Source organism: Mirounga angustirostris, unplaced genomic scaffold (assembly GCF_029215605.1).
Source record: "Mirounga angustirostris isolate CCGP_5_RB_7025 unplaced genomic scaffold, mMirAng1.0.hap1 SCAF_5, whole genome shotgun sequence".
NCBI classification, from domain to species: Eukaryota; Metazoa; Chordata; class Mammalia; order Carnivora; family Phocidae; genus Mirounga; species Mirounga angustirostris.
In genome coordinates, this window is record NW_026991713.1 from 57250102 (window position 1) to 57273924 (window position 23823).

Sequence of the window (23823 nt, forward strand, 5' to 3'; positions counted from 1 at the left end):
GGCAGAGGGCAGTCTTAGGGTAGAGACCCAGCCCCGGGAGAGGGACCAGCCTGCACCTGTGGTGCCTCCCACAGCTGGCGAGGTGGCAGATCTCTCGTCCCCTCTCCGCGCTTGCCCCCGGCCCCACCTCAAACCAGAAGAAGGGAAGCTGCGGGACCCAGTGCCTTGGCGGCGGGAGTGGCAGGAACGGCAGGCGGGGCTTGGACCGACGCTCCAGGCACTGACTTAACCTGCCCAAAACTGTGGGGCGCAGAGCCTGCACGACCCGACAGGGGGCGCCCGAGGCATCTCCCCTAAGAGCTTGGGAGCAGCTCAACCTCCAGGGGGCGCCCGCGCCCACAACCCCGGCAGCCAGCTCGCTCCGCCCAACCCAGCTGCTTTTGACTAGCGGCGCCGCCAGCGCGCGGATTAGTGTCCCGGTGCGATTTAGCGTTTGGAATCTGGTCCCCACGGGACCCCCGCACGCCCCAGGCCACGCCTGATCCGCAGCTAATGACTTCTGCCGTCCGTCACGCGGCTCGGTCAGCGTGGCCTGAGTCTTTCTGATGGGAAAGTACGGGAAGGTGGGGAGAGATGGGATCCGGAACTCACCGAGTCCTGCGTCCCAGCTCGGCCCCAGAGATCACGATCCAGAGATGGGTGAGGGCTTAGAAGTAGGATCGCAGACAAGGGCTTAGGGACTGGCACCAGGCACGGGTGCAGGGTCAAGGAGCACTGGAGAGGCCAGAGCAGAAGCAATAACGTAATAAAGCGCTTGGAAAGTGGGGGCGGAGGCCCAGGGCAGGAGGAACAGCCGCGGCTCTAGGAAAGGAGCGGCGCGGAGAGTTCGGAAAGCGCTAGACCCTGGTCACCAAAAGTCACAAGAAATGGTACAAGAGCCGGGGCGAGGGCCCAAGAAGCCAAGGGGGCGCGGCACGGGGGCCAGACGTCCCTGCCTGCGTCCTGGCACCCCAGCTGTGCCATGCAGAGCCAGATGTGCAGCCCAGATGTGCAGCCCCTGGAGCTCGAGCTCCGGGATTGATTTTTAGTCCCGGAGACTGGAGGGCTGGGGGACACGAGGGCCAGGACATTCCGCTCCCCGGCCCGGTCCTGGAGGTGCGAGCGCTCAGGGAGGGACGGGCTCTGCGCTGCTCCAGGTTCTGACATCCCGTCAGTCCCCCTCCTCCGCGCCCCCCGCCCCAAACGCATCGCTGCGAGTCTCTGTCTCTTTGTTCTCGCTGTGTCTCTGACACTTTATCTCATTATCCGCTGGAGGGAGGCGGAGAGCCTGGGACCCCGCAGCCTAATTACAGCCGCGCTTGTCAGCGCAGGGGGCGGGGGAGGTATCAGCGCCGGGAAAGAGGGGGTGGGGAGGCCAGGAAGGGTAGCTTCCTTCCCTCTACACCTCCCCCCCTCAGGTCCAGTGGTGGGTGCACAACTCACCCCTGTCCCTGCCACCACAGGGCTCTGGACCGGAGGAGTGGGGGAGCTCTGCCGGATTCGCGGGCGGGGTGGGAGGGAGGAGGATGGGAGGGCGGAAGTTAGCATGGCGGTGGGGAGAGGTGGTTAGAGTAGGCTGGGTCCCTAGGACCGCAGTTCCCCAACGACGATGGCAGTGAGCCTTCCCACCCTAGCAGCATAGCCGACACCGGAGTTGGCTGCAGAAAGGGAGGCGATTGTTCTGCCCTTCTATCTCTGTGTGTCTTGTTCTCTTTCCTCCTTCACCATCTTTTCTATCTTTCCTTGACTATTTCCCTTACCCCATTCTCTTCCTCTCTATCACAGCCAGAAACAGAGAGCCTCCTTGGGTGGCTCTGGCTTCAGCCCGATGGGAGAGAGGCAGCGCAAGCAAGTCTATCAAAACCCCAAACTTCACAACTGACTTACTCGATCCTGAGCCAGGTTTAAAATACACCCAGCTCCCCTGACTTCTAAACACTATTCCAAGCCAACCACAACACAACTCAGAGAACTACTCACGACTAGAAGAGCTGGGGCTGCTTCAGTGCTGTGGGTCTGTCTGTCCCTCTCCTCCTCCCACTACACTGTGTAGGGAGACAGAACTAGGGCCTTTGGGAATCTGCCAGCTCCCTGGGGATTAGCTCTAGGGCTGTGCGGGAAGTGCTTCAGATGCCCTCACTGGTCCCTGGCCCCTCCTGGTCCCACCCCTGAACCCTCCACCCCTGCACTTTGCTTGCAAGTCTGTCTGTCCGACTGCCTGTCCCGTGGTGAGTTCTTCCTGCCACCTCTGGATCCTCCCTCAATCAGTCTCTTGGTCAAAGCCTGCGTTGCCTCTCTCTCAGATCAGTTCAGAGCCCCAGGTATGAGGGTGTCCCCTGGACCAGGGTGCGGCCATCAGAAGGAGTGCAAGAGCAGAAAGCCCTCTGCTTGCCGACACTTCTCCCGCTCGGAGCTGGGAACTGCGGGAGGAAGAGATGAGTGGGGGTGGGGTGAGCCTGCTGAAGCGGGGCCCCGCTGGGCCGGGCTGGGCTGGGCTGGGCTGACCCCTCCCCAGTCGGGGGCGGGACCCCAGGAGGAGCGAAGGAGCAGAGCCGCTGGGGAGCATCAGACGGCGGAGAGGCGCTATGGCGGGAACGAATCTCGGGGCCCGCTTCTACCGGCAGATCAAGAGACATCCCGCGGTGAGTTCGGTCCCCAGAGCCACTGTATCTAACTCCTGATTCTCCCGTTTCCCTGGCGGGCCCCCAAATCGCCCAGTACGCTGCCTCTTGCCCAGTTCCCCCAGTGCTCCTAGTCTTTCTCCAGCGAGCCCTCAACCCATCCCTGCAATAAGCCCCGTGTCCCTTGAAGCCACCTGGGACCCGCTCGCTGTGGGATGAGGGAGACAAGGCTGGAAATGTGGTGTGGGAGGTTCCAGGGCCTCCCTCTCCCAGACTGGAGGGAGAGCCAGACCCGGGTTGGGGCGGGGGCGGGGGCGGGTGCTGGCAGAGAACATTGTAAAGGGCGCTCGGGACTGCAGGGAGGGGTTGGCCGCTAAAGTGCCCTCCGTCTTCTCCGCAGCTCATCCCGATGATCGGCTTCATTGGCCTGGGAATGGGCAGCGCGGCGCTGTACTTGCTGAGACTCGCCCTGCGCAGCCCCGACGTCTGGTAAAGGCCGGGCCTGGGACGCAAGCGGGGGGCCCGGGTGAGGCGAGGATAGGGTAGGAACGCAAGGGCCTCTCAGGAACGGCGCGGACGGGTGGTCTTAGCAGGGATCCCCGGGCAGCGCACCTGCGTGTGCACCGCGCGGCAACTGCGGGCTGCAGCCCGCTCCTGACCCGGGCGGCGCCGGCCTCCCCCTCCACCCGTCCGACCCACTACTCACTCCTCGGGGCCCCAGACTCGACCCGCTTTGGGCTGCGGAACCCGCGCCGCTCCCGGCCCGGTTGCCATGGCGACGGGCTCGGCCGGCGGGCGGCCTTTGGGTACTTCCACCTCCCTGCCTGAGCGCTGGGGGTGTGGCCGGGTGAGGGGCGAGGGGCGCCTTTGGGGCTGGAGTGGCGCGGAGACTCCCAGCCCCAGCAAGGGCGGCGGGGGTGGGGAGTGGGGGCTCTCGGGCCGAGCCAGGAGCACCTCCGGCGTCGGAATTGCAGGCACATCACTGAAACCCCAGGCCCTCAGGATCTCTGCCTCATTCCCGCCGCTCCGCTCTGGGGGGTGAACCTAGGGAGGCAAGAAGCAAGCGAGAGGCCCTGGGCTGGGTTGTCAGTCTGTCACCTGGCCCCATACTGACAGTGGCGACAGCCTTCTGTTTCACTTGTCAGCACCTGCTAACTTGCCCCCACTCCTATCAGTGTCTGGGATATAGCCCCCCCTCCAGGATAGGACGGAGGTGTTGGGTGGGGCAGAGACCCTGTCACTTTAGGCCCCAGGGTCCTAGCTTCCAGAGAGGAAACCCTTACCTTCCCCCTCCCTCTCTGTAGCTGGGACAGAAAGAACAACCCAGAGCCCTGGAACCGCCTGAGCCCCAACGACCAATACAAGGTACCTCTTCCATCTGTTCATCTTGGTCCCAGGACCACCCTCCCCACCCCCAGGCCACGAAGGGAAGTCTGGGGCACTCAGTGCCCCTTTCCCTCCTATAGTTTCTTGCAGTTTCCACTGACTATAAGAAGCTGAAGAAGGACCGGCCAGACTTCTGAGCTGGCTGGGGTGCCAGCGAGTGGTGAGCAGTAAACCACCATCAGCCAGCCAGCCAGCCGACTCATTTCTTCCACTCTCTGCCCCTGCCCCCAGGGCGCCACTCCAGCCACCCTGCCCAGCTGCTGCTTCCACAGGCTTGGTTCCCACAGGAGGGGACACAGCTCCCCACCCCCTTCCCTTGCTCCCGCAGCGGAAGCGCCTCTGACCCTCAGCTTGAGTCCCACGCAGGGGGGGTGGGGGGAGTTAGGAGAGCAGGCAGTGTGTTGACCCAAAAGGCTCAAGCCAGCCCCTCTGCCCCCCTACCCGGGCCTTGGCAGGGTGTGGCTCAGGCTACGTGTTGAGCGTGGCCAACGTGAGCCAAGAGCAAGCGGAGGCCTCTCAGTGCCAAGTGACGTGGCGGGCCCCGCGTTAGGCCAGGCTCGGCCAGGCTCGGGCGCCTCGCGGGGGCGGTGCTGCTCTAGCTCGACTGGGCTTGTCGCCCGGCTGCCCCGCCTGCCCTGGATGAGGCACCTTCGCCCCAGGGAAGCGCAGCGAGCGCCTCCCCGTGCCCAAGCCCACTGTTTCCCGGGCCAACAGGCATCCCCTCCCGCGGCCTTGCACCTGGGCCTCCCCCTGCCATTCTGCCCCTCCCTTGCTCCCCTCAGTCCCCTGGGATCAAACAGAAGCAGCCGTGGGCAAAATACAATTTCATTTAACAAATTGAATTTGCTGCGCCTGCTAATCACGTCTGGTGTCGGTGTCGGCTCTGATCGGAGACAGAGAAAGGAGGCTGCGGCCCCCGGGGGTGGGGGGAGGGGGGGTCCTGGTGGTGGTGGTGGTGGGAGGAACACGTTGAGGGAGACAAGTCACCACCTGGCCCAGGGGACCCCTCCCACAGTGAAAGGAGAGCTCAAGGCAGGATAGCATTTTATTAGATAAAAACAGAAGGGTGGGTGCCTACCTACCCCTTCCTCTGGCTCACAAGGGCAACTCCCCCTCTCTTCAAGTAAGAGCAAGGAGTCCGTGACACCGAGATAATGGGAGAGCTCGGGGCAAAAAGCCCCAGGCCTCCTCCTTCTAAGTCTAGTTACAAAAAGAAATCTTCTCAGCTACAAAGTCCAGGATATAGCTGGGTCTTTCCCAAGGTAAGAGCCCTTCCCTCCTCCAGCAAAAAATTGAAAGATAGCTCTCCTCTCCACTGGCCCTGGGAGACAGAAGGAGAATAAACTTCAGTCTGTGGGCCTCACTTCCTAAGGGCCCTCAGCGCTCATCAAAACCAGGCATGGGGAAGGCCCTGGCAAACTGCTCCACCCGTTGCCTGAGGTCGGCCAGCCGATGACTTGTTTCTGGGTCCTTGAGCAGGAAGGATTTGAAATCCTGGAGTTTGGCTAGAGGGGGATGAGGAAAAGAGCGGTCAGAACTCCAGAGAAGGCAGTTAGATCAGCCAGTGGGGGAGGGATGGATAGCGTATGGCTGGCCCAGCCAGGGTCTTGCCCACTCACCAGTCTTGCTCTTCACCTCCAAGCCAATGTTGACACCTTCATCTATAAAGTTCACAACTCTCCGGAAGTCATCCTCACGGAACTGTCGAGAGGTCAAGGCTGGGGCGCCTGGGAGAGAGGCAGAAGAGGATCAGCACAATCCAAGCCTACCTGGCAGCCATCCTGCCTTCCTCAAACCCCAGGTCTCACCGAGCCGCAGGCCCCCGGGTGTGATGGCACTTCGGTCTCCAGGACAGGTGTTCTTGTTGGCTGTGATGGAGACCAGTTCCAGCACCCGCTCAGCCCGAGCTCCATCCAGGCCCTTGGGCCGCAGATCCACTAGCACTAGGTGGTTGTCGGTGCCACCTGAGGGGAGGGACAGTCAGCAGGCAGGGGTGAGTTCTAGGCCTCTGTCTGAGGCTACAGAGGCTCTCACCCACCCCCCTGGCTCACCAGACACGAGTGAGTAGCCTCGCTCTAGCAGGGCATCAGCCATGGCCCGAGCATTCTTCAGAACCTGCAGGGCGTACTCCCGGAACATGGGGGTGCAGGCCTGGAGATGAGACAGTAGCACCTGGGACCCCAAGTGCCACCCCCTCTGCCCTTCCCCCTCCAGCACAGTTGTGACTCCAGGCTTGACCCCACCCAGACACTTCCCTTCTGTCAGCTCTGATTCATTTAGCAAGGAGCAGGGTCTAAGGCCAATGCCCCCCCCAAGAGTCGGCTCCCCAACCTGCTTTAGGGCCACAGCCACGGCAGCAATGGCATGGTTGTGGGGGCCCCCCTGCAGGGATGGGAACACAGCAAAGTTGATTCGGTCCTCAAATGTGTAAGGGATCTCCCGGCCAGTCTTGGGATCCACAGCCCGCGTCCCCTTCCGGTAGAAGATGAGTCCTGACCTACGTGGGAAGTGGGTGATTAGAATCTAAGCTGAGAAGAAAGGACGAGGGGTTGGGAAAGCAGGGGAAGCTGGCTGGCCTGGGCCCCCTGTGCTCTTGGGAGTCTACCTCAGTCGGGCCGGTGTGCAGGACTCCAGTGGTCAAGGAGAGCAGCCTTTCAGTCCCACCCCCAAACCCCCTAGCAGGGAACGGCCACCATGGGCAAGACAAGGAGACAAGACAAGGAGAGCCATCACAGCCTGGGCAGAAGTCTTCAGGGTTTCAGGTGGGAATGAACTCCTCTCAGATGCAGCCCAACCACGCCCCTGGAATAGGACGTGAAGGCAGGGAAAGACAAGGCCTGACCTCAGGGGAGCCTGACCTGGCCCCTCGAAGGGTCTTGTGAGTGGTGGTGGTGACAACATCCGCATGCTTGAAAGGTGAGGGGATCACCTTGGCAGCCACCAGGCCACTGATGTGGGCCATGTCTGCCAGGAGGTGTGCCTTGACCTCATCACACACCTGGGCAGGTACAGAGACAGGCCTTAGCCTGGGGAGGGCCACAAAGGCCTCCCCAAGGCTGCTCCCCTTCCAAAATCGCCCCACTACCCCCCGGGAAGCGGCCGGCACACCAGCCCCCCACCAACCTCTCTCATGCGGGCGTAGTCAATGAGGCGCGCGTAGGCACTGGTACCAGCTATAATGAGCCGTGGGCGGAAAAGTAGGGCAGTCAGTGCCAGCTGGTCGTAGTCGATGAGGCCGGTTTTGGGCTGGGTGGACAAACGAAAAGCTGAAGCCCTGAGAAGGAAGCAGGGCAGCTCGCTCTCCTGACCCTGGAGGGTGGCCAGGACTCCAGCCCCTCACCGTCCCCAGCAGAGGACCGCCAGGGCCCCAGCACTCACATTTAGCTTATAGGGCATGGACTCAAAGAAGATGGACGTGGCTGAGACCCGCTTGACATCAGACATGTAGCCGTGAGTAAGACTGGCAGCAGATGAGAGAGAAAAGAGAGCTTCAGAAACGAGTAACTCCCTGACTTCACCACACCCTTCCCGCCCAGCTCCAAAGGCCCCTGTCCCTGGAACGCTGCTCCTCGTATACACAAGCCTCTGCCTGGTCCGTTCCACGGTGAACACTGGCGACTGGGCTCTTCTCATCCTCATCCACTGACTTGCAGGGCAGGGCCCACGGGAGGTGTTCAATAACAATGCCCATCCTGCCCACCAAACCCATCACCCACCCCATCCATACTCACTGGCCCCCATCGGGCAAGTCCAGCCCCATAATTCGGTCATGAGGCTGCAGAAGGGCTGTGTAGGCAGCCAGATTAGCCGGAGAGCCTGAGTATGGCTGGACATTGACTCCCCAGTGTGCAGGATCCAGGTCAAAGGCCTCCAAGGCCCGCTGCTGACACAGCAGCTCAATTTCATCCACTACCTCTGCTCCTCCATAATATCTGCCATGAGATGGGGGTGTATCAGGGCACACAAAAAGGGTTCCAGTATCCCCCACAACCAGCAGCAAAGGCCACTCCTCTATACACACTGGGAGGGTACAGGCAGGTGTCCCCCACGGGGAGCAGCATTCCTGAGGCTGCCTTCCAGCCCTCTGGTGCCTAGCCCTCACCTCTTGCCAGGATAACCCTCCGAGTACTTGTTGTTGAGACAGGACCCCAGGGCCTCCAGCGCTGCTCGGCTGCAGAAGTTCTGGGTAAGGGGGCAACGGTGGGGTTAATGTCAGAAGGCACTGAGCCCCTTTCCCTGGAGACCCCCACAGCCCCTCCCTGCCAGAGCCCCAGGCTGCAGGGAGGAGCTGGGCTCTACAGAAAGCTCTGGTCATTCAGCGTTCCTTGTCAGGCCTGAAGAAAGGCCAGAGGAAGCATCCTGAGAAACCCAGCTGCCGTGACAGGTGTCCCCAGCAAGACCACCTGTCCACTCGAACCTATGCTTCCAGGCTCCTCCTTCCTCTTGGGAAGGGGAAGGGACCAGACTAGATGACAGGGGCCCCGGAAAGCTTTGGAAGCTCTCTAATGTCCCCATCCCATAATCCAGACTGGCCCTGCCTCTTCTTCAGAGGACAGTAAGAAGAGAAGGAAATAAGGCCCAGCAAGAAGGCCCTGAGTCTGCAAGGGAAATGTGGAGAAACAGCAGTACAATGACCTGTTACTTCTTGCACCCACGGTGGCCCATGTCGTGGCCCCTCTCCCCAAGCCCCACCTCTGAGGCAATGAGCTCCAGGCCACGACACTGCCTGTCCTTCTCCCTCTGCAGCAGCTCCCACATCTCAGGGTCACTGTCTGACAGACTCTCCTGGCCTGTCCAGCCGCTGGTTGCTTCTCCAGTCTGGGTCTGGGCCACCTCACTGTGCTGGCACCGGATGGCCCTCCTGACCAGCTGACCACATCTCTGCAGAGGCTAGGAGAGGAAAAACCAGAGTCAAATAAAAAGCACCCAGTCTCCCAACAACCCTCAACCATGCTTATCAGGCTTTCTGGCTCCAAACCTAGCAGCCAGTGGTCGAGCCAGCCTTTTCCAATTCTCACCACCCCCACCTCCGCCTTCAAATGCCAGTTCCAGAGCCAAGGTCGAGATCAATGTCCAGGGGGTGGTTCTGATTTGGTCCATTTACCTCACCTCAGAATTTCCCTCCACCTCGGCCCATGAACCACTCTGCAAAGCCATAGGGCAAAGTTTGTCCTCCAGAAGCCTATGTCTCTGGAGCTCAGGGGCAGTCTACTGAGGTTCCAGAACCTCCCCAACCCACAGGAACAAAAGGATCTTCCTGCAGGGCCTCCATGGCAGTCAGGGGGTTGGAGGCTGAGTTGGCAAGGATTCAGGCAATAGGCTGTAGGGGTAGTTTCCAGAGCAATGGAGGTGGCACAGAAGACCATTAGCAGTCTCTGGGGGAAAGGGGGATGGTGGTGGTGGGTGGTGGGGAGCCTGCTGGCAGGGAAGCCAGAACCCATATCCTGCCCTCTGTGCCCCCCAACTCTTCCCATGTCCTTCCAGCCCACAGTGCCAAGGGACGCCTGATGTAAGTAGTGGGGCCGCGTTGCATCATCTGCACTGCTCAGAGCTGGCAGGAAAGACTCGGCTCGCAGGTCCGGTCCAGGAAACCGGCTTGTTCACCAGGGTCCACGGGGCATCTGGTGCACTTCTCTCCTTAATGCCACGTGAAATGGGTGGTCGCAGGCCCTCGGGCGTCTGGTTGCCGGAATGGGGAGGGGCCCCAGGTGCTCCGCGGGCACTGGGGGTGGAGGGGTTCTCAAGGATTCCCTAGTTGCAAGTCCGCTCCCCGAGGACCAAAACCACGTGCGTGGAAAAGCCAGAACCCCAGAGTTTGTGAATGGGAACTGAAGTAGGAGGGGAGCTCGCTTTCTATTGGTCACCCAATCTCCGAAGCCCCATTCTTACCCGAGTCGCCCAGAGCAAAGAGAAGGGCAGCATCGCAACCCGAGGTCGCAGGATGTCCAGCCACCAACTCTGGCCGGGGGAAGCAAAGGGTAGGAAGAAGACTGAGCCGAGAGCGCGTGCGCGAGAACGGCCCGAGAAACCACCGGATTAAGGGGAGGGGCCTACGCATGCGTGAGGTGGTCCCTTTATGGTCTCTTGGGAATTGTAGTTTTTCCGCCCCCCTTCCTCTTCCGCTTCAGTTCATCATCTGTAGCTCATGGTCAGACAGAAGCTCCTTGCCTGAAAGAAAAGAGATCCAGTTCTGCACCACCTCCTCATTGTCCCGAAGCTTAGTGGGTTTCCCCCCCACTGTTGTCCAAACAACAGCCGTTTACTGGGTGCCTACTGAATGCCTAGCATTATTAGGCTCTTTGAAAATATAAAGACTCCTCTTCGAGCTAGAGAGCCTTGGTGCACCGGAAAGCCCTCTGGCTTGGAAGGGTGAGACCTGAGTTCAAGTTCCACCTCTGGGACAAACTAGCAAATTAGCCTATCTGCCCCTCAGTTTCCTCACTTGTAATTCAAAAATAACACGTAGTGAGGATTAAGTGAGATTTTGTATGTAAACATGCTCTGGGATGGATCACCCTCCCCTGATCCTCTGACTACTCCAAGGTTATCTCCTTCTCCTGCGATATCCTGGAGATGAGTGAGGTGCCCCCTTCCTGTTGTTGCACTTTTGCTACCTGTTCACCTCTTGCTGCTCCAGCAGTCAGTGAGCTCTCTTTATATGCCTGGGGCTCTAGATCCTTGGAACCGCACAGGATCTTCCTTTTAGCCTGACTTCGTCTGGACTCATCCTTTGGGAGAGGGACTCACTGACCCCTCTAGAAGTAGGTCCCAAAACCTCGGTATCAGAATTGGCTGGGAAATGTAGTATGAATATATGAGTGTGAGGCTTCTCTTCAGAGGTTCTAATTCAATGGATCTTAATGAGTAGACATTTGCCCACTCATGGTGACAGTGAAACCTCTCAGTGATTCTAATAAGCAGTGATTTTGAGAACCATTGCCTTACTTAGCAAAATTACACGTTCATTCATTCATTCATTCACTCATTCATTCAACAGACGTGTTGAGCTCCTACTCTGTGCCAGACATGGCCTAGCCTTGGAGATATAAGAATAGATCACTGACTGCTGGGACATCAGGTAACAAAATGCAACAAGCGCAGTTATGGGGCAACTCAGCTCCCAGAAGTCCAGATGTCCCAGGGGGAAGGGGTGGGGGAGGAGGAGAAGAGGATGGCTGTAAAGGAGGCAGTTTGTGAGTCAGAGGAAGAGAAGGACAATCCATCACAAAACACGTTCAAATGAAAAGTCTCATTTAATCTCCAGGACATGCTATTTTATCATTGCCTTACAAGTGAGGAAACTGAGGCCCAGATAGGCTAACCTGCTAATTCTAAACATTCCCACTTGGCTCTCATACCAGGCCTCAGAAGTCCTGGCTTAGCTCTAACCTCCTTCCCTCCTACTCTAGCCTCAGGTGTTCTCAGGTCTTTCCAGCAATGGGCTCTCTTTGGGGGTTCTTCTCCTTCCTCCAATCTCTGACCTACAACCACCTCCCACCTCCCTCTTCCTTTCAGCTTGATCTTGTTATTCAGCCACCCATCCATCCATCCATCCATGATTTATTTTCCCCTCAACGACTTTTCACTTCCAGGCATATTTAGATCAGACTCACCTCTGACTCAGTTTCCTGCTAGAACCAGTGGGCAATTCCCTCGAGAGTCCTGCACTCTCTGCGTCGGTATCTTGGCCCAGGACTCAAGGAGAAGGAGGGCAGAAGACGAGGTGGCGAGGTGTCGTTCTGTGCCTCAGCTTGTCCCTATCCCCTCCCTCGCCCCAGTCAGGGGTCCCCAGGGGAGGGGGGCGGCTGAGCTTGAGAACTGCTAATGAAGCCGTAGCCAATTAACGCCCGGGCCAGAGTTGGGGGCGGATAAAATTAGCAGCGGCGGCGGCAGGAGGGAGCTGCAGGGGCGGGGCGGGGAGGGTGGGCAGCTGGCTGAAGGGGGCCTCGTTTGCAGGCGGCGAGCGGCGGCGACGCGGCCCGGCTCTCCAAACTCGCGCTCGTCCCTTCCCCCACCCCCTCGTCTCTGGCCTCCCTCCCTCTCTCAGCCGTCTGCAAACTCAGCGCCCACGAAATTAGGAAGGAAAAGGAAGATCGATGACTCCAGATGCCGCAAACACCGTTCCCCCTCCCCCCCACCTGCCGCCTCCCGCCAGCCCCTCGGAGCTTAGCAGGTTGTCAGCGCTCTGCCTACGCTGTCCCTGCAACTCCATCCCATTTCAAGGCCTTATACCTCCTCCCCCAAGTCGTGTCAACTGTCCGCTGGTTGTGCCCTCTCAGGTCTCATCCCCACTCGATCTGCTGCTGCTTCACCTCGCCCACCTCGGGGAGAAAATCCCCATCTCAGTCAGAGCTCCTACCGCAAGGGTCGCCCTCGTCTCTCCCTGATCTGGTCCTGGATGACCTCCAAGGTGTTAGCTCCCTCAATATTTGCCTCAGTTCCCACGAGCCTCCGAGGGAGGAGGCCCTGGCCAGGTCTCTGCCACCCTTAAACCCACAGCACCACCCCCTTCCCTACGAAGGTCTCTCACACAGACACGTATTGGATTTCACTTTATTTTGTTCCCTTTCCCGTCTGTTTTGGCGTAGAAAAATATCACCAAGAGGAAGCAGCCGGAAAGGGGCAGGTGGAGCAGGACTGCAGGGACGAGAGGGAGGCGGGCAGAGAGGGCAGGCGCCCAGTCGATCGCCTAGGCCCAGGAGTTCTCCTTCCGCTACCCTAATTAGGGTTTCGGGGAAAGGCGGACAGGCATACCGGCAGGCAGAAGGGGTCGGGGACAGGCCGCAGTTTATAGGCCTCACAGTCTTTACGTGGGGACAGGGTGGAACAGGAGGACAAGCGCCTGGGGTACGAAAGGGTGCGACGAGGGTGCCAGGCCAGGCGTCATTAAAGATGCGGACAAAGGGAATGTCCAGCCCAGCGCCTGCGGCATGAGGGGGGGACCCACCGCAGACGTGAGGGACGCTGGGACCGCCTCCAAGCCCCGCCTATTCTAGGCCTGCGCTCTTGCCTCTTCACTTTGGGAGGCAGCGGAGGGGACTACCTCTCCCCCCCACCCCCGCCGCCCCGCTGCCTCGTGGGCACTCCCCATGAGGAAAGGGTGGACCTAGGCGGCGGATGGCTGATGGTCCCCGGGAGGGCTGTTCCTTTCGCCCTCGGAATGGAAGGGGTGGACGCGGCCACAGGAGCTGCGGGGCACAGGGAGGGGTCCCACTTAGGGAGGCCGGGATTTGGCGGGAAGCTTAGGGCCCAGGCGAGGGCGAGGCGCGCTACCCAAAGTAAGGGTGCTCACTCTGGAAGTTATAGTCTGGGCACACCTTCTGCACCAGTTTGTAGTCAAAGCTGAGGAAGGAGACGAAGATGCAGATGACTTTGAAGGGCTTGGCGCAGAGCCAGGCGGCATGGCTCTGCGTGTGCTCGGTGAAGCACACCTGCGACGGGTCGTACAGGCACGGGCGGTGCTTGCGCGCGCGGTTTGTCTTCTCATACTCCACGTGGCAGTTGAAAGCGCGAGACTCTTTGGCCCCGGGCACTCCCAGCGCGCCCCCGAATGGGCCCGCCAGCGCGCCCCCGAGGGTACCCCCTAGCCCGGGTCCCGCGGCCGCTATCCCCAGCGGGGGCCCCAGCCCGGGGAGCACCCCTTCCAGGGCCAGCGTAGACTGCAGCGGGTGGGGAGCCGGCCCGGGCAGCCAGACGCCCCCAAACTCGACGCGCTTGGAGGGCGGCACGATACTGACGCTGAGGTTGCCCAGGCTAGACGAGTTGTGGCGGAAGTACACGCTGAAGGTACCGTTCACGTGGTCCACGATCTTGCCGGTCACCAGCAGCGAGAACTTGAGCGTGTGTACCCGGAAGTAGAAGTCCCCCCAGCCAAAGATCTTTTTGGCGCGGGCCGCTTTGATAGACGGCTTCCTCTTGGTGCGCCGCGCAGGCAGCGCCCCCGCCCGGGCCAGCGCCCGGGTGTGATTAGCCGGCCAGGCCCAGCTCCAGGCGCCTGCGGTGCCCAGGCCGTGGGAAGCCCTCGGCACCGCGAGCTGTTGGCCAGGGGCGCCCCCTCTGGCCGCGGCGGGGCGCAGCTCCAGGTACTGCGGCCTCCCGGACTCCGGAATCTGGGCACTGACGACCTGTGGACGGAGAAAGAGCAGAAAAGAGAGACGCTGGAGTTGTCCTTGGCCATCCCAGGGCCCTACCGCCCCCCACCCCCGGCCAGCCCCTTTCCCCAGCCGCTAGGAGCCCAAAGGGAACTGGGCAGTCCACAGTCAGTGGTTCCGGGAGCGTGTACTGGTGCAGGCCGGCAGCCCTTCAGCCCTCTGTGCTCTTGGCCAAGTCACCGACCAGTACTCAGTTTCTCCATCTGTGAAATGACACTGAGAATCCATGTGTTCTCAGAGAACTCCGACGCGAGCTGAGAAAGGCAAAAAAGCCAAAGCCCGCGAGGGTAGAGTAGGGAGTGGAGCTGTGGACGCGGTCTGCGTCTCCCCTGGCCTGGAACCTGCTTGGTTCCGAGTAATGGTGGACCAGGGAGGAGGTGGACTCAGGCAGTCCAGGCCATGACCGCTGTCAACATCCCAGCATCAGGAAAGAAGTGACCTCCCAACACCTCTGCCCAGACTAAAGCCCCCACGCAGGCCTCAGCCTCCACTCCCTTGCGGGGAGGGGCCTGGGAAACCGATTGAACTAAGAGCCCTGGAGAGTCTCGGCGCTGTGGGTTGAGGCTGGGGGGCTCCGCGGGCACCCCTCTCCGCCTCCGGCACTCTTACTGTGGGGGAGGCCGCCTAGTGGTCCTTCCCGGGGCTTGGAGGGGGCCGGACGACCAACCTCGCCCGCCCTCACCCATCTCTCCGGCTGTCTCAGGTGGCGGCCGATCTGGGAGACAGCACGGGCGCGAGTACAAGATGGATCGAGAGGCGGGAGCGGCCGGGCCAGGCCCGGGCCATCAATTATCTGGGGCGGGGGGGGGGGGGGGGTGGCGGGGGGGGGGTGGCCAGGAGGGAAGGAGATGTGTGAGAGCCAGAGGAAGAAATATGGAGATGCCGCTCCAGCGAGGGGGGCAGGAGGGAGAGGAGCCGCGGTGTCAGAGTGTGTCAGGCAGACTGTTAGCTGTGGCCGGCTGGCATGGCCCTTGCTGCCCAGGTTCAGACTGTTGGGGGGCGGGGGGCGCGTGTGTCAGCCTGGGTGCTGGTGTTTCTGTCAGCCCGAGCTTGGTTGTGTGTGTGTGTGCGCCTGGAGTGACGGTGTGTGTGAGAGCGTGTGTGCGCGTGCACGCTCACCATGTGTCTCAACCTATGGTTATGGGTGAGTGTGTCTGCTGGAGGGGCTGCGCACGGTGGTCTGAGGGGCCTGTGTGTGTGTGTGTGTGTGTGTCTGCCTGTGGTGCTGACTGTTGTGTCAGTCTGTTGGGGCTGTGTAGATGCGCCCGGGTTGTGAGTGCACTTGGGTTGTGTGTGTGCCCGGGTTGTGCGTGCACCCGAGTTGTGCGTGTGCAGGTTGTGCGTGTGCCCGGGTTGTGCGTGCACCTGAGTTGTGCGTGTGCCCGGGTTGTGCGTGCGCCCGGGTTGTGCGCGCGCCCGGGTTGTGTATGCGCCCGGGTTGTGCATGGGCCCGGGTTGTGCGTGTGCCCGGGTTATGCGTGTGCCCGGGTTGTGCGTGTGCCTGGTTGTGCGTGCGCCTGGGTGCTGGTGTTTCTGTCAGCCCGAGCTTGGTTATGTGTGTGTGTGCGCGCCTGGAGTGACGGTGTGTGTGAGAGCGTGTGTGCGCGTGCACGCTCACCATGTGTCTCAACCTATGGTTATGGGTGAGCGTGTCTGCTGGAGGGGCTGCGCACGGTGGTCTGAGGGGCCTGTGTGTGTGTGTGTGTGTGTGTGTCTGCCTGTGGTGCTGACTGTTGTGTCAGTCTGTCGGGGCTGTGTAGATGCGCCCGGGTTGTGAGTGCGCCTGGGTTGTGCGTGTGCCCGGGTTGTGTATGCGCCGGGTTGTGTGTGTGCCCGGGTTGTGCGTGCGCCTGAGTTGTGCGTGTGCCCAGGTTGTGCGTGCGCCTGGGTTGTGCGTGTGTCCGGGTTGTGTATGCGCCCGGGTTGTGTGTGTGCCCGGGTTGTGCGTGTGCCCGGGTTGTGCATGCGCCCGGGTTGTGTGTGCGCCCGGGTTGTGTGTGTCCCCGGGTTGTGCGTGCGCCTGGGTTTCGCGTGTGACCAGGTTGTGCGTGTGCCCGGGTTGTGCGTGTGCCTGGGTTGTGTATACGCCTTGGTTGTGTGTGTGCCTGGGTTGTGTGTGCGCCTGGGTGTGCGTGTGCCCGGGGTTGTGTGTGTGCCCAGATTGTGTATGCGCCCGGGTTGTGCATGGGCCCGGGTTGTATGTGTGCCCGGGTGTTGCGTGTGCCCGGGTTGTGCGTGTGCCTGGGTTGTGTGTGTGACTGGGTTTCGCGTGTGACCGGGTTGTGCATGTGCCCGGGTTGTGCATGCGCCTGGTTGTGTGTGTGCCTGGGTTGTGCGTGCGCCTGGTTGTGCGTGTGCCCGGGTGCGCTGTGCGTGCCCGTGGGCTGGTCTGAGCGAGGCTGTCGGTCAGCTTGTGGTGCTTGCGGTCGGTGTGAGTGGTGTAGTTGTATGCCTGCGTTGGCTGTGTCTGGTTCTCGGGAGCTGTTACTTTTCCTGTGTGAGCCCCTATCATCCTCTGGCCATGTGTCAAGCTCTTTCTCAAGGGTGTGTGTCACCATACCCACAATGACAGAACGAACAAGTGCGGTCTGTTCCCGGAGGGGAGGGGTGCATTTGTGTGAGTAGATGACTGGTCCCTGGGGGGTTCCCCGCACTGGCCTGCAGGCTGAGCTTGGGGTAGGTAAAGAGGCCTGGTAGCATGGGTGCCCCCTTCTGTTTGCACATGCCCTGTGTACACACCAGGAGTCCACAAGGGACAGGAATGCCGGAGTCAAGGTGCTGGGCTAGAATCTCCACCGCCTGGTCCCCATCCCCGCAGCACTGCGATCCCGGGTTATTAATGCCGCCGCCGCCACCCACTCTTCATACATATTTATCGCCCCCCTCATTCCTCCTCCCGTCCATCCCTCCTCCCAGCTCAGGTGAGGGGGGCGGGGGCGGCAAGAGTGATTGACTCAGACAGACAAGCTTGAGCTAGCAGCTAACACCAGGAGGGTGGGCCTGAGAAGGACGGTGGGAAGGGTCCCAGGCCACCGTGGGGGGGAGAGGGGGCAAGGCAGGTGTCCAAGGAGGTAGGCTTGGAGAGGGCAGGGCCTGAGCCTCAGGGAGGTCATTGGAGAAAGGGAGTGCATAAAGCTTCCGGAGAAAGTCAAAGAAGGGGGGAGTCATTTGAACTCTGACTCCTAATCTCCTCACCCTTCTGGACCCAACATTGCCTTCCCAGGGGCATCCATCAGTCTCCAGTCACCGGCTCTTATGACTCCGAATGCCTCTGAGACACCCCCTCCCAGTACACCCCCGCAGCGCTCGTAGTCCTGCATCCAGCCCAGGACTTGTCAAGGGCTGCTTCAGTCCAGCGACTCCTCACAGGCAGGAGCTGGGAGAGGGAAGGAGGTTTGGCTGGGTGGTGAGGGGTGCTGGGGGTCTCCCCGCCCCCGGCCCCCACCGCCCGGGCGATCCCAGACAAATTGCTGTCTGCGCTTCTCTGATCCTGGCAAATCCCTGGGCTTTGGGCACCCGCACCCCCACCCACTGCAGGAGACTGCCAAGATAAAAGGGAAGAGTTGGGGGGGCAGCCAAAGCGACCTTGGGGGAGCTCAGACAGGGAGGGGTGAGAGCCTGTGAGGAAACGAGCCGAGAAATGGGAACATGGAATAAAATAAAATAAAATCCTCCCTCTGGCTTCCTCGCTTGCACGATCACTCTCCCTCTCTCTCGCGCTCCCTCTTTCACTGTTTTTCCACCTCTCTCCGCGACTCTTCTCTCAGTCCCTCACTCTGTCTCGAATTTTCTCCTTCCGTGATTCTGTTTTTCTCCCTGTTTCTGTCTGTCTCTCTTGGTTCTTTCCCTCTATCCTTCAGGCTGTCTCCAACTGTGGGTGCAGTGGGAGTGAGGGAAAGAAGGGTGATAAAAGAGCCCCTCTTTCCCCAGACCCATGGTGCTGTCCCTCCCCCTCTCTGAGAGTGGGAGCAGGGTGCTGTCCGAGGAGGGGTCCCCCTCGCTCCAGAGCTGGTTTAATTAAGCTAATTGGGCGCAGTGACATTTGCCGAGGGGAGAGGCTAGTCTGGCTGTCGGCGCTGGGGGCGGAGGTGCTTGGTGGCAGGCGGGGGTGGGAATGGGGGTGGGGGTGGGGGGTGCTCCTCCCAGGCGCCTCCAGGCCCATGCGGGGCGGGAGCCCAGCCAGGAGTGCTTTGCCCCTGAGGCAGTGAGCCCACACAATGGAGGGCAGTTGAGGCAGCCTCTTGCTGCTGAACAAACTCCACTGTGTGTGTGGGGGGGGGCGGTTCTTACGGGATGGGACCGCAGGGAAAGGGGGGAGGTTCAGGCTGTCGGCCCCCAGCCGCATTGCAGGGCGCACCTCCCCCAGGCCTCCAGGCCAGTCCCTGGCTTCTGTCCGGCTGTGTGGGTCAGGCGGGGCTGCTCAGGATTCTGGCCCAGGGGAAGGGAACGGCACCCTGTGGTTGGGGAAGGAAGAGTGCTCCGGGCCTGGGCTGAGGAAGGGTAGGGAATAGCGTATGAAGCCCTTGTACCTAGCAAGGGGTGGGGGTGGGGGCCACCGCAGACAGGGCGGGGTGGACTAGACAGGGTCTGGTTGGGAACCAGGGACAGAGACGGGGGTAAGGACAGAGGCGGGTGGACAGGACAGGCTGGGGTGAGGGCTGGGATGGAGAGAGAGGGGGACTGGGGTTTGGCACTCGGCAGGCACAGGTATATGGTGCAGAGATAAGGATGGAACAAGGATAGGCATGGAACTGGGATGGAGAGGAGATCATACATGGTGGTTAGGCATTGGACAGAGACAGGGATGTAGATGGGGTAGGAACTAGGGGAATGACGAGGGGTAGAGAATGGTATGGGAACCAAAATGGGGATGAAGGAGGACAGGGATGGTGGATGAGGGATGGGCACTGGGGACAGCAAGCAGGACTGAGAGTGGGATAGGAACTGGAGGATGGGGATGGGGAGCAGATCCGGGCGGGAACAGAAATGGGGGATGGGCTTCTGGGCAGGAACAGGGGTGCTGAGGGATGCAGAGACCCAGGAGATGGGGATGGCAAATGTGAATGGGGACTGGAATGGGCAATGGGGGGGACAAGGAAGGAGATGGGAGACAGGGACAGAGACAGGAGCTGAGGACAGGTATGGAGGACAAGTCAGAGGAAAAGGCAGAAGACGGGCAGGATTAGGCTATGGGAGGGGGCCGGGCAGGTGGAAGCGCTGATACCTCCTTCTAGACCCCACTATAGCGTGAGGGGGCGGGGACCGCTGGTGGGGCGGGCTCTGCCCTTGGGCCGTGCACCCCCTCCCCCTCACCCCGCCTGCCCGCTTGCTCGAGGCCGGCAGCGCAAGGCTACCGTTATCTGAATTTTTATTTTATTTTATTTTATTTTATTTCCCTGCTTCCTAGAGCCGGCGCGGTCCCCCCGGGAACGGCCGCCCCCCGCCCCCCGCCCCGCGCCACACTTTATTATTGCAATAAATGTGCCTATAAAGGCGCGGGCTCCGGGGCGCGGTGGTGGTGGTGGGGGGAGAGCTGCGGAGCGGGGATGTAATTTCCCGAAGCCGGAGCCGGAGGGGGAGTGGGCGGGGTGGAGGTGGAGGAGGGGCAGGAGAGGGAGAGGGGGAGACTCGCCAATTTCTAGCGCTCAAGGCAGCGCTTCCTGCTCCCCATTCCCACCTCGCAGCTCGCTTGTACCCCACACCCGCGACTCCCCATTGCTCCCAGCCGTGCTTGAGTCCTGGGACCCCTACCTACCCCATGACCCTGCCCTCTCTCTGTCACCCTGTCCCCTTCCTGGACCCCACCCATGTGGAGTTGCTGGGCTCTGTTCAAAGTTCCCCATCTCCTTGACAATGACTTCATCTCTGAGCCCTGGGATGCCCCTTCCACTTACCTGGTCTCTTTCAACGTTTATGTCGCCCCTTCCCAGTGACCTCGCCTCTGACCCCGGTGACCCTTCATTACCTTGTTTCTGTCTCCCAATTACCTCACCTCTTCCCCACTCACCCAGTCCTGGATCTCCAATTCCTCCCCCACCCCAACCCCATGACCCTCTAAATTTTCCTTTCCAATGAGCACCTCTCTCATACATGCAGGCTCTGGCCCAAGGGAGCTCTCACAGGGCCCCCCTTCTCCTCTGCCCCCGGCCCAGCTGCGGCCCCTGATTACCCCAAATCCCCGCCAAGGCTCTGGGCCCTCACCCAGGCTGCACGTGCCTAAGTGGCCCAGCCAGAGATTAGCTGGGGGGCTGGAGAGGGGTATGAGGCAGGAGGGGGTGGCTAGACGCAGGTCTGGGGCCCCGCCGGCTCTGAGAGGCTCGTTTAGGCCTAATCCTGCCCTGAGGCAGGATAGAGATGGAAGGTCCCACAGGGCCCCGCCCCTGCCCTCCCCCAGCTAATTAGTAATTAGTGATTAGTGATTAGTGACTATTGATCGCCTGCTGCTTCTCCTAGTAGGCAGCAGCTTTGGCAAGGGGTGGGGAACGCAAGAGACAGAGGGGGAGAGGAGTCAGAGACCTTATCAGAAAGATCCTGAAGAAGGTCTGGCCAAGAGGCCACAGCCCCCGGGGTAGCAGAAGCCCGGAGTCCCAGGCCCAGGAGGGGGCTGGGGAGGCAGGGTTGTTAGCGTTGGACAGTTAGGATTTTCCAAAGAGCTACCTTGTAAACTGTCCCCCACCAGCCTCTTACCGTGTCAACATATTCCCAGCCTGGCCCTGAGACAGCCCTGAGCTCTCACACACACGCCTAAGCCACACTCAGATACATGAACGCATCCTGAGCCTCACAATCCCATACCCACACCCCAAGGCACTCCAAACCACAAGCACACAGACTCTCACAAATGCCAGAGACTTACCTACAGGCAACACATGACCCCAGCACACAGATGCACTCGGAGACCCACCTTGGGACAGGCCCATGTGCGCATACTGTACTCACAAGTGCGCACAAGCACACACAGATAGGCACTTGGACACACAAACACTTCTCTACACACACTCTGCCATGCAGCTACACATATGTACACACCCACAGGCCTTACATGCGTGCAAACACTGATTCTCACATGCACACAAGCTGGACCAAATGGCAGATACATTCTCCCCCACTGACTCCAACACGGAGGCCCACCCACAACCAGCTCACACACACTCAGATCCCCATCGCTCACATCCTCACGCTTACTCTCCTTCAAGTCTTCACCAGATGTTTCATTCCCCTTCAGGGGGCAAAGGAAATTAAACCAGATCTGTCCACAGGGGAGTTTATTTGACGGGGAGAGTGGCGAGGAGAGTGGGGAGGAAGTACAAAGGAGGGGCAGGGGAGTAGCATCCTTACCTCCTCTCCCCCAGGCCTTCACATACACAGATGGGTTGTGGGGCCCAGGCCCCCTCCTGCAGTAGTCTAAGGGCAGAGCTGGGCAGGGAATCCAAAGGGAGCTCCTGCCAGGGGAAGCAGTTTTTGTGAAGGGGGCCCCTAGGCCCACATTCCAGCCCCTCAAGGTCACCAGGCGCGTTTGGGAGAATCAGGAAGCTCAATCACCACCTTCACTAGGACAGCCCCTAACCTGCTGGAGTTGCTGAGTTTGATTTGGCTGAGCAGGTGGGGTCCAAGTGTTGGCAGGGGAAAGGTAGGATGACTACACCCCTTGCAGATTCCGCAGGGGCTCGGGGCTGGTGTGCAGGTAGTAGGGGTTTAGGAATCTACCTGCCTGCCGCCAAGCTAGGAAAGTCGCAGTTAGGGTGCAGGAAATGCAAAAGTCCTGAGCAAGGAGGCCATGAAAGGAGACGGGGTCCAGGGCCTAGGCCCCCATTGTGGGGCACATAGCAGGGCACTGTGAAGCAGGCGCTTGCACTCACCCCTTCAAAGCCAACACCACACACCACAGTAGCTTACACATGCACCCTGGACCCAAGCCTGGCTGCCCCAGACACACGCATGCACACAGGTGCACGCGCTGACCCACACACTCCACATCAGCACATAGGAGCCCACCGCGCTCGGGAGCTGAAGCCTCTAAGTTGGGAGGGAGGCAGATCAAATCTGGGCCTCCTTAGCCTCGGTGCTCGCCCCAGAGCCTGGGGGGGGGGGGAAGAGGCAGCCGTGGGATGTGGGAGCAAGGAGAGCACAGGAAGAGAGACTCCCCTCCCAGACAGCCCCCACCCTCATCAGCTGGGCGCGAGAGAGGGGTGTGTCTGCGAGGTTTGTGCAGGGGAGAAGGTGTCTCCGCGAGAAATGTGATGGGAGATTGTAGCCAAGTTCGGCCGAATCTGTGTGCGCGCGTGTGTTCGGGTCGTGTATGCTCGGAACACAGTGCCCGCCTGGCATTGTGACAAGTGCAGAGAAGAGAAATGGGAAGGCGGGGTGGAAGGGTGGAAGGACAGACAGCGAGGAAGGCGAGCGAGGTTGGCGCGGAAAGACGGCAAGGCTGACACCCTGCTGGCTTGTCTGTCTGTCTCGCACTCCCGCTCAGTCTGGCGCACTCGCGGGTCGGGCTTCGTCCCCTCCCCCGCCGAGCCTGGAGCCAGATCCAAGTCGGGCCTCCACCCCGGCACCCACCCCCAACCCTCAGCCAACTTGGGCTGGGAGAGCGCCCGTCCTGGATCGGGGAGTCTGTCTGTCCGCGTCCCCGGCGCCGCGCAAAGTTGGGACGCTCCGCGCTGGGGGCCGGGCGGGCGCACGGAGCCCCTCGCACTCTGGGACCTTTGCGTCCCGGACCCCGGCGCTCCCGCTCCAGCCCGGCTCGTCCTTACCTTCCTCAGGAGCCACGGACCAAAGAGCAAGAGAAGCCATTCCGGGAGCAGCCGCATCTTCCCGGGCGGCCTAGCGGGGCGGGCGGGACGGGTCCCGGGCAGGCCGGAGCCGGGCCTGGGGGCGAGGGGCCCCGGGCTGGCGCGCCGTGGGGCGGCTGCCGGAGCGGCGGGAGCAGGCGGCGCGGCCCGCGCGGACTGAGCCCGAGGAGCGGAGCTCGGCGCTGGGGGCGGGGCGCGGGCGGGGGAGAAAGTTGGGTCGGACTCGGGCGGGCGGGGGGGGCGGGGCTCCGCGTCGCTCCAATCCCGGCCGCGCCCCGCGCGCCCCCTCCCGCCCAGCTGGGGGCACCGAAGGTGACTTTCACCCCGACACGCCCCGGACACGCCCCCGGCCCAGGTGCGACGCGCAGAGGGCTGCGGGGCCTAGGGGTCGCGTACCCGAGGGGCTAGGTCTGTGCGCCGATGAGGGATGGGCCGGGCGTGGGGCCCGAGGCTCCGGGACCGTGTCCCCGAAGGGGTGCACGGCGGAGCAAGAGCCCGGCGAGGCTCAGCGGCCCCTCAAGACCAGGGTCCCTCGGTGCTCCGGGCCCCTTCTAGACTCCGGGCTGAGGTGGGTCCGGGGCAGGAGTAGGGCAGGGGCCGAGGTGAGGCCGGGCGGGGCCTCGGGCGGCTGTGGCCGCGCGGCGCTGACGGGGATGGATGGGCGCCCCGCGGCTCATTCGGCCCGGAGATGAGAATCATTGATCACGGACGGAAACCCCATCACGTCTGTCAATAGGGCTGACAAACGGCGCCCGACGCCCCCACCCCCGCCCCCAAGCCACCTCCGTGGCCTCCGGACCCCTCTGCTGGACCGGCCGTTCACTTTTGCCCCTCGCGCCCCACCGCTGACCCCCGCGCGGCCCAGAGAGTCCCTGCAGGGGGGTGGGGTGGGGC

The 23823-nt window shown here is 61.4% G+C and overlaps 3 protein-coding genes across 4 annotated transcripts; 1 reads left to right on the forward strand and 2 right to left on the reverse strand.

Annotated features, from left to right (window-relative positions):
• The first annotated feature begins 1565 nt into the window (after positions 1-1565).
• NDUFA4L2 (NDUFA4 mitochondrial complex associated like 2) lies at positions 1566-4828 on the forward strand. Its single transcript, XM_045873155.3, has 4 exons — positions 1566-2621; positions 3001-3089; positions 3905-3965; positions 4067-4828. Exons 1-4 carry the CDS (start codon positions 2565-2567, stop codon positions 4121-4123), a joined length of 264 nt encoding a protein of 87 aa, XP_045729111.1. The 5' UTR covers positions 1566-2564; the 3' UTR covers positions 4124-4828.
• A 196-nt stretch (positions 4829-5024) lies between these two features.
• Positions 5025-10034, reverse strand: SHMT2 (serine hydroxymethyltransferase 2). Of its 2 annotated transcripts, XM_045873156.3 has the most exons (12): positions 9876-10033; positions 8679-8876; positions 8089-8168; positions 7718-7918; positions 7365-7446; positions 7110-7232; positions 6845-6984; positions 6318-6483; positions 6038-6137; positions 5795-5950; positions 5606-5713; positions 5025-5491 (listed from the first exon to the last, which is right to left on the reverse strand). In XM_045873156.3, exons 1-12 carry the CDS (start codon positions 9906-9908, stop codon positions 5364-5366), a joined length of 1515 nt encoding a protein of 504 aa, XP_045729112.2. In that variant the 5' UTR covers positions 9909-10033; the 3' UTR covers positions 5025-5363. The 2 variants fall into 2 exon arrangements, with proteins under 2 accessions (XP_045729112.2, XP_064447125.1); XM_064591055.1 differs by lacking the exon at positions 7718-7918 and having other exon boundaries at positions 9876-10034.
• A 2470-nt stretch (positions 10035-12504) lies between these two features.
• On the reverse strand, positions 12505-23102 carry NXPH4 (neurexophilin 4). The gene is made up of 2 exons (XM_045867478.3): positions 22891-23102; positions 12505-14110 (listed from the first exon to the last, which is right to left on the reverse strand). The coding sequence occupies exons 1-2, from the start codon at positions 22945-22947 to the stop codon at positions 13256-13258; spliced, it is 912 nt and encodes a 303-aa protein (XP_045723434.1). The 5' UTR covers positions 22948-23102; the 3' UTR covers positions 12505-13255.
• Positions 23103-23823: the final 721 nt, after the last annotated feature.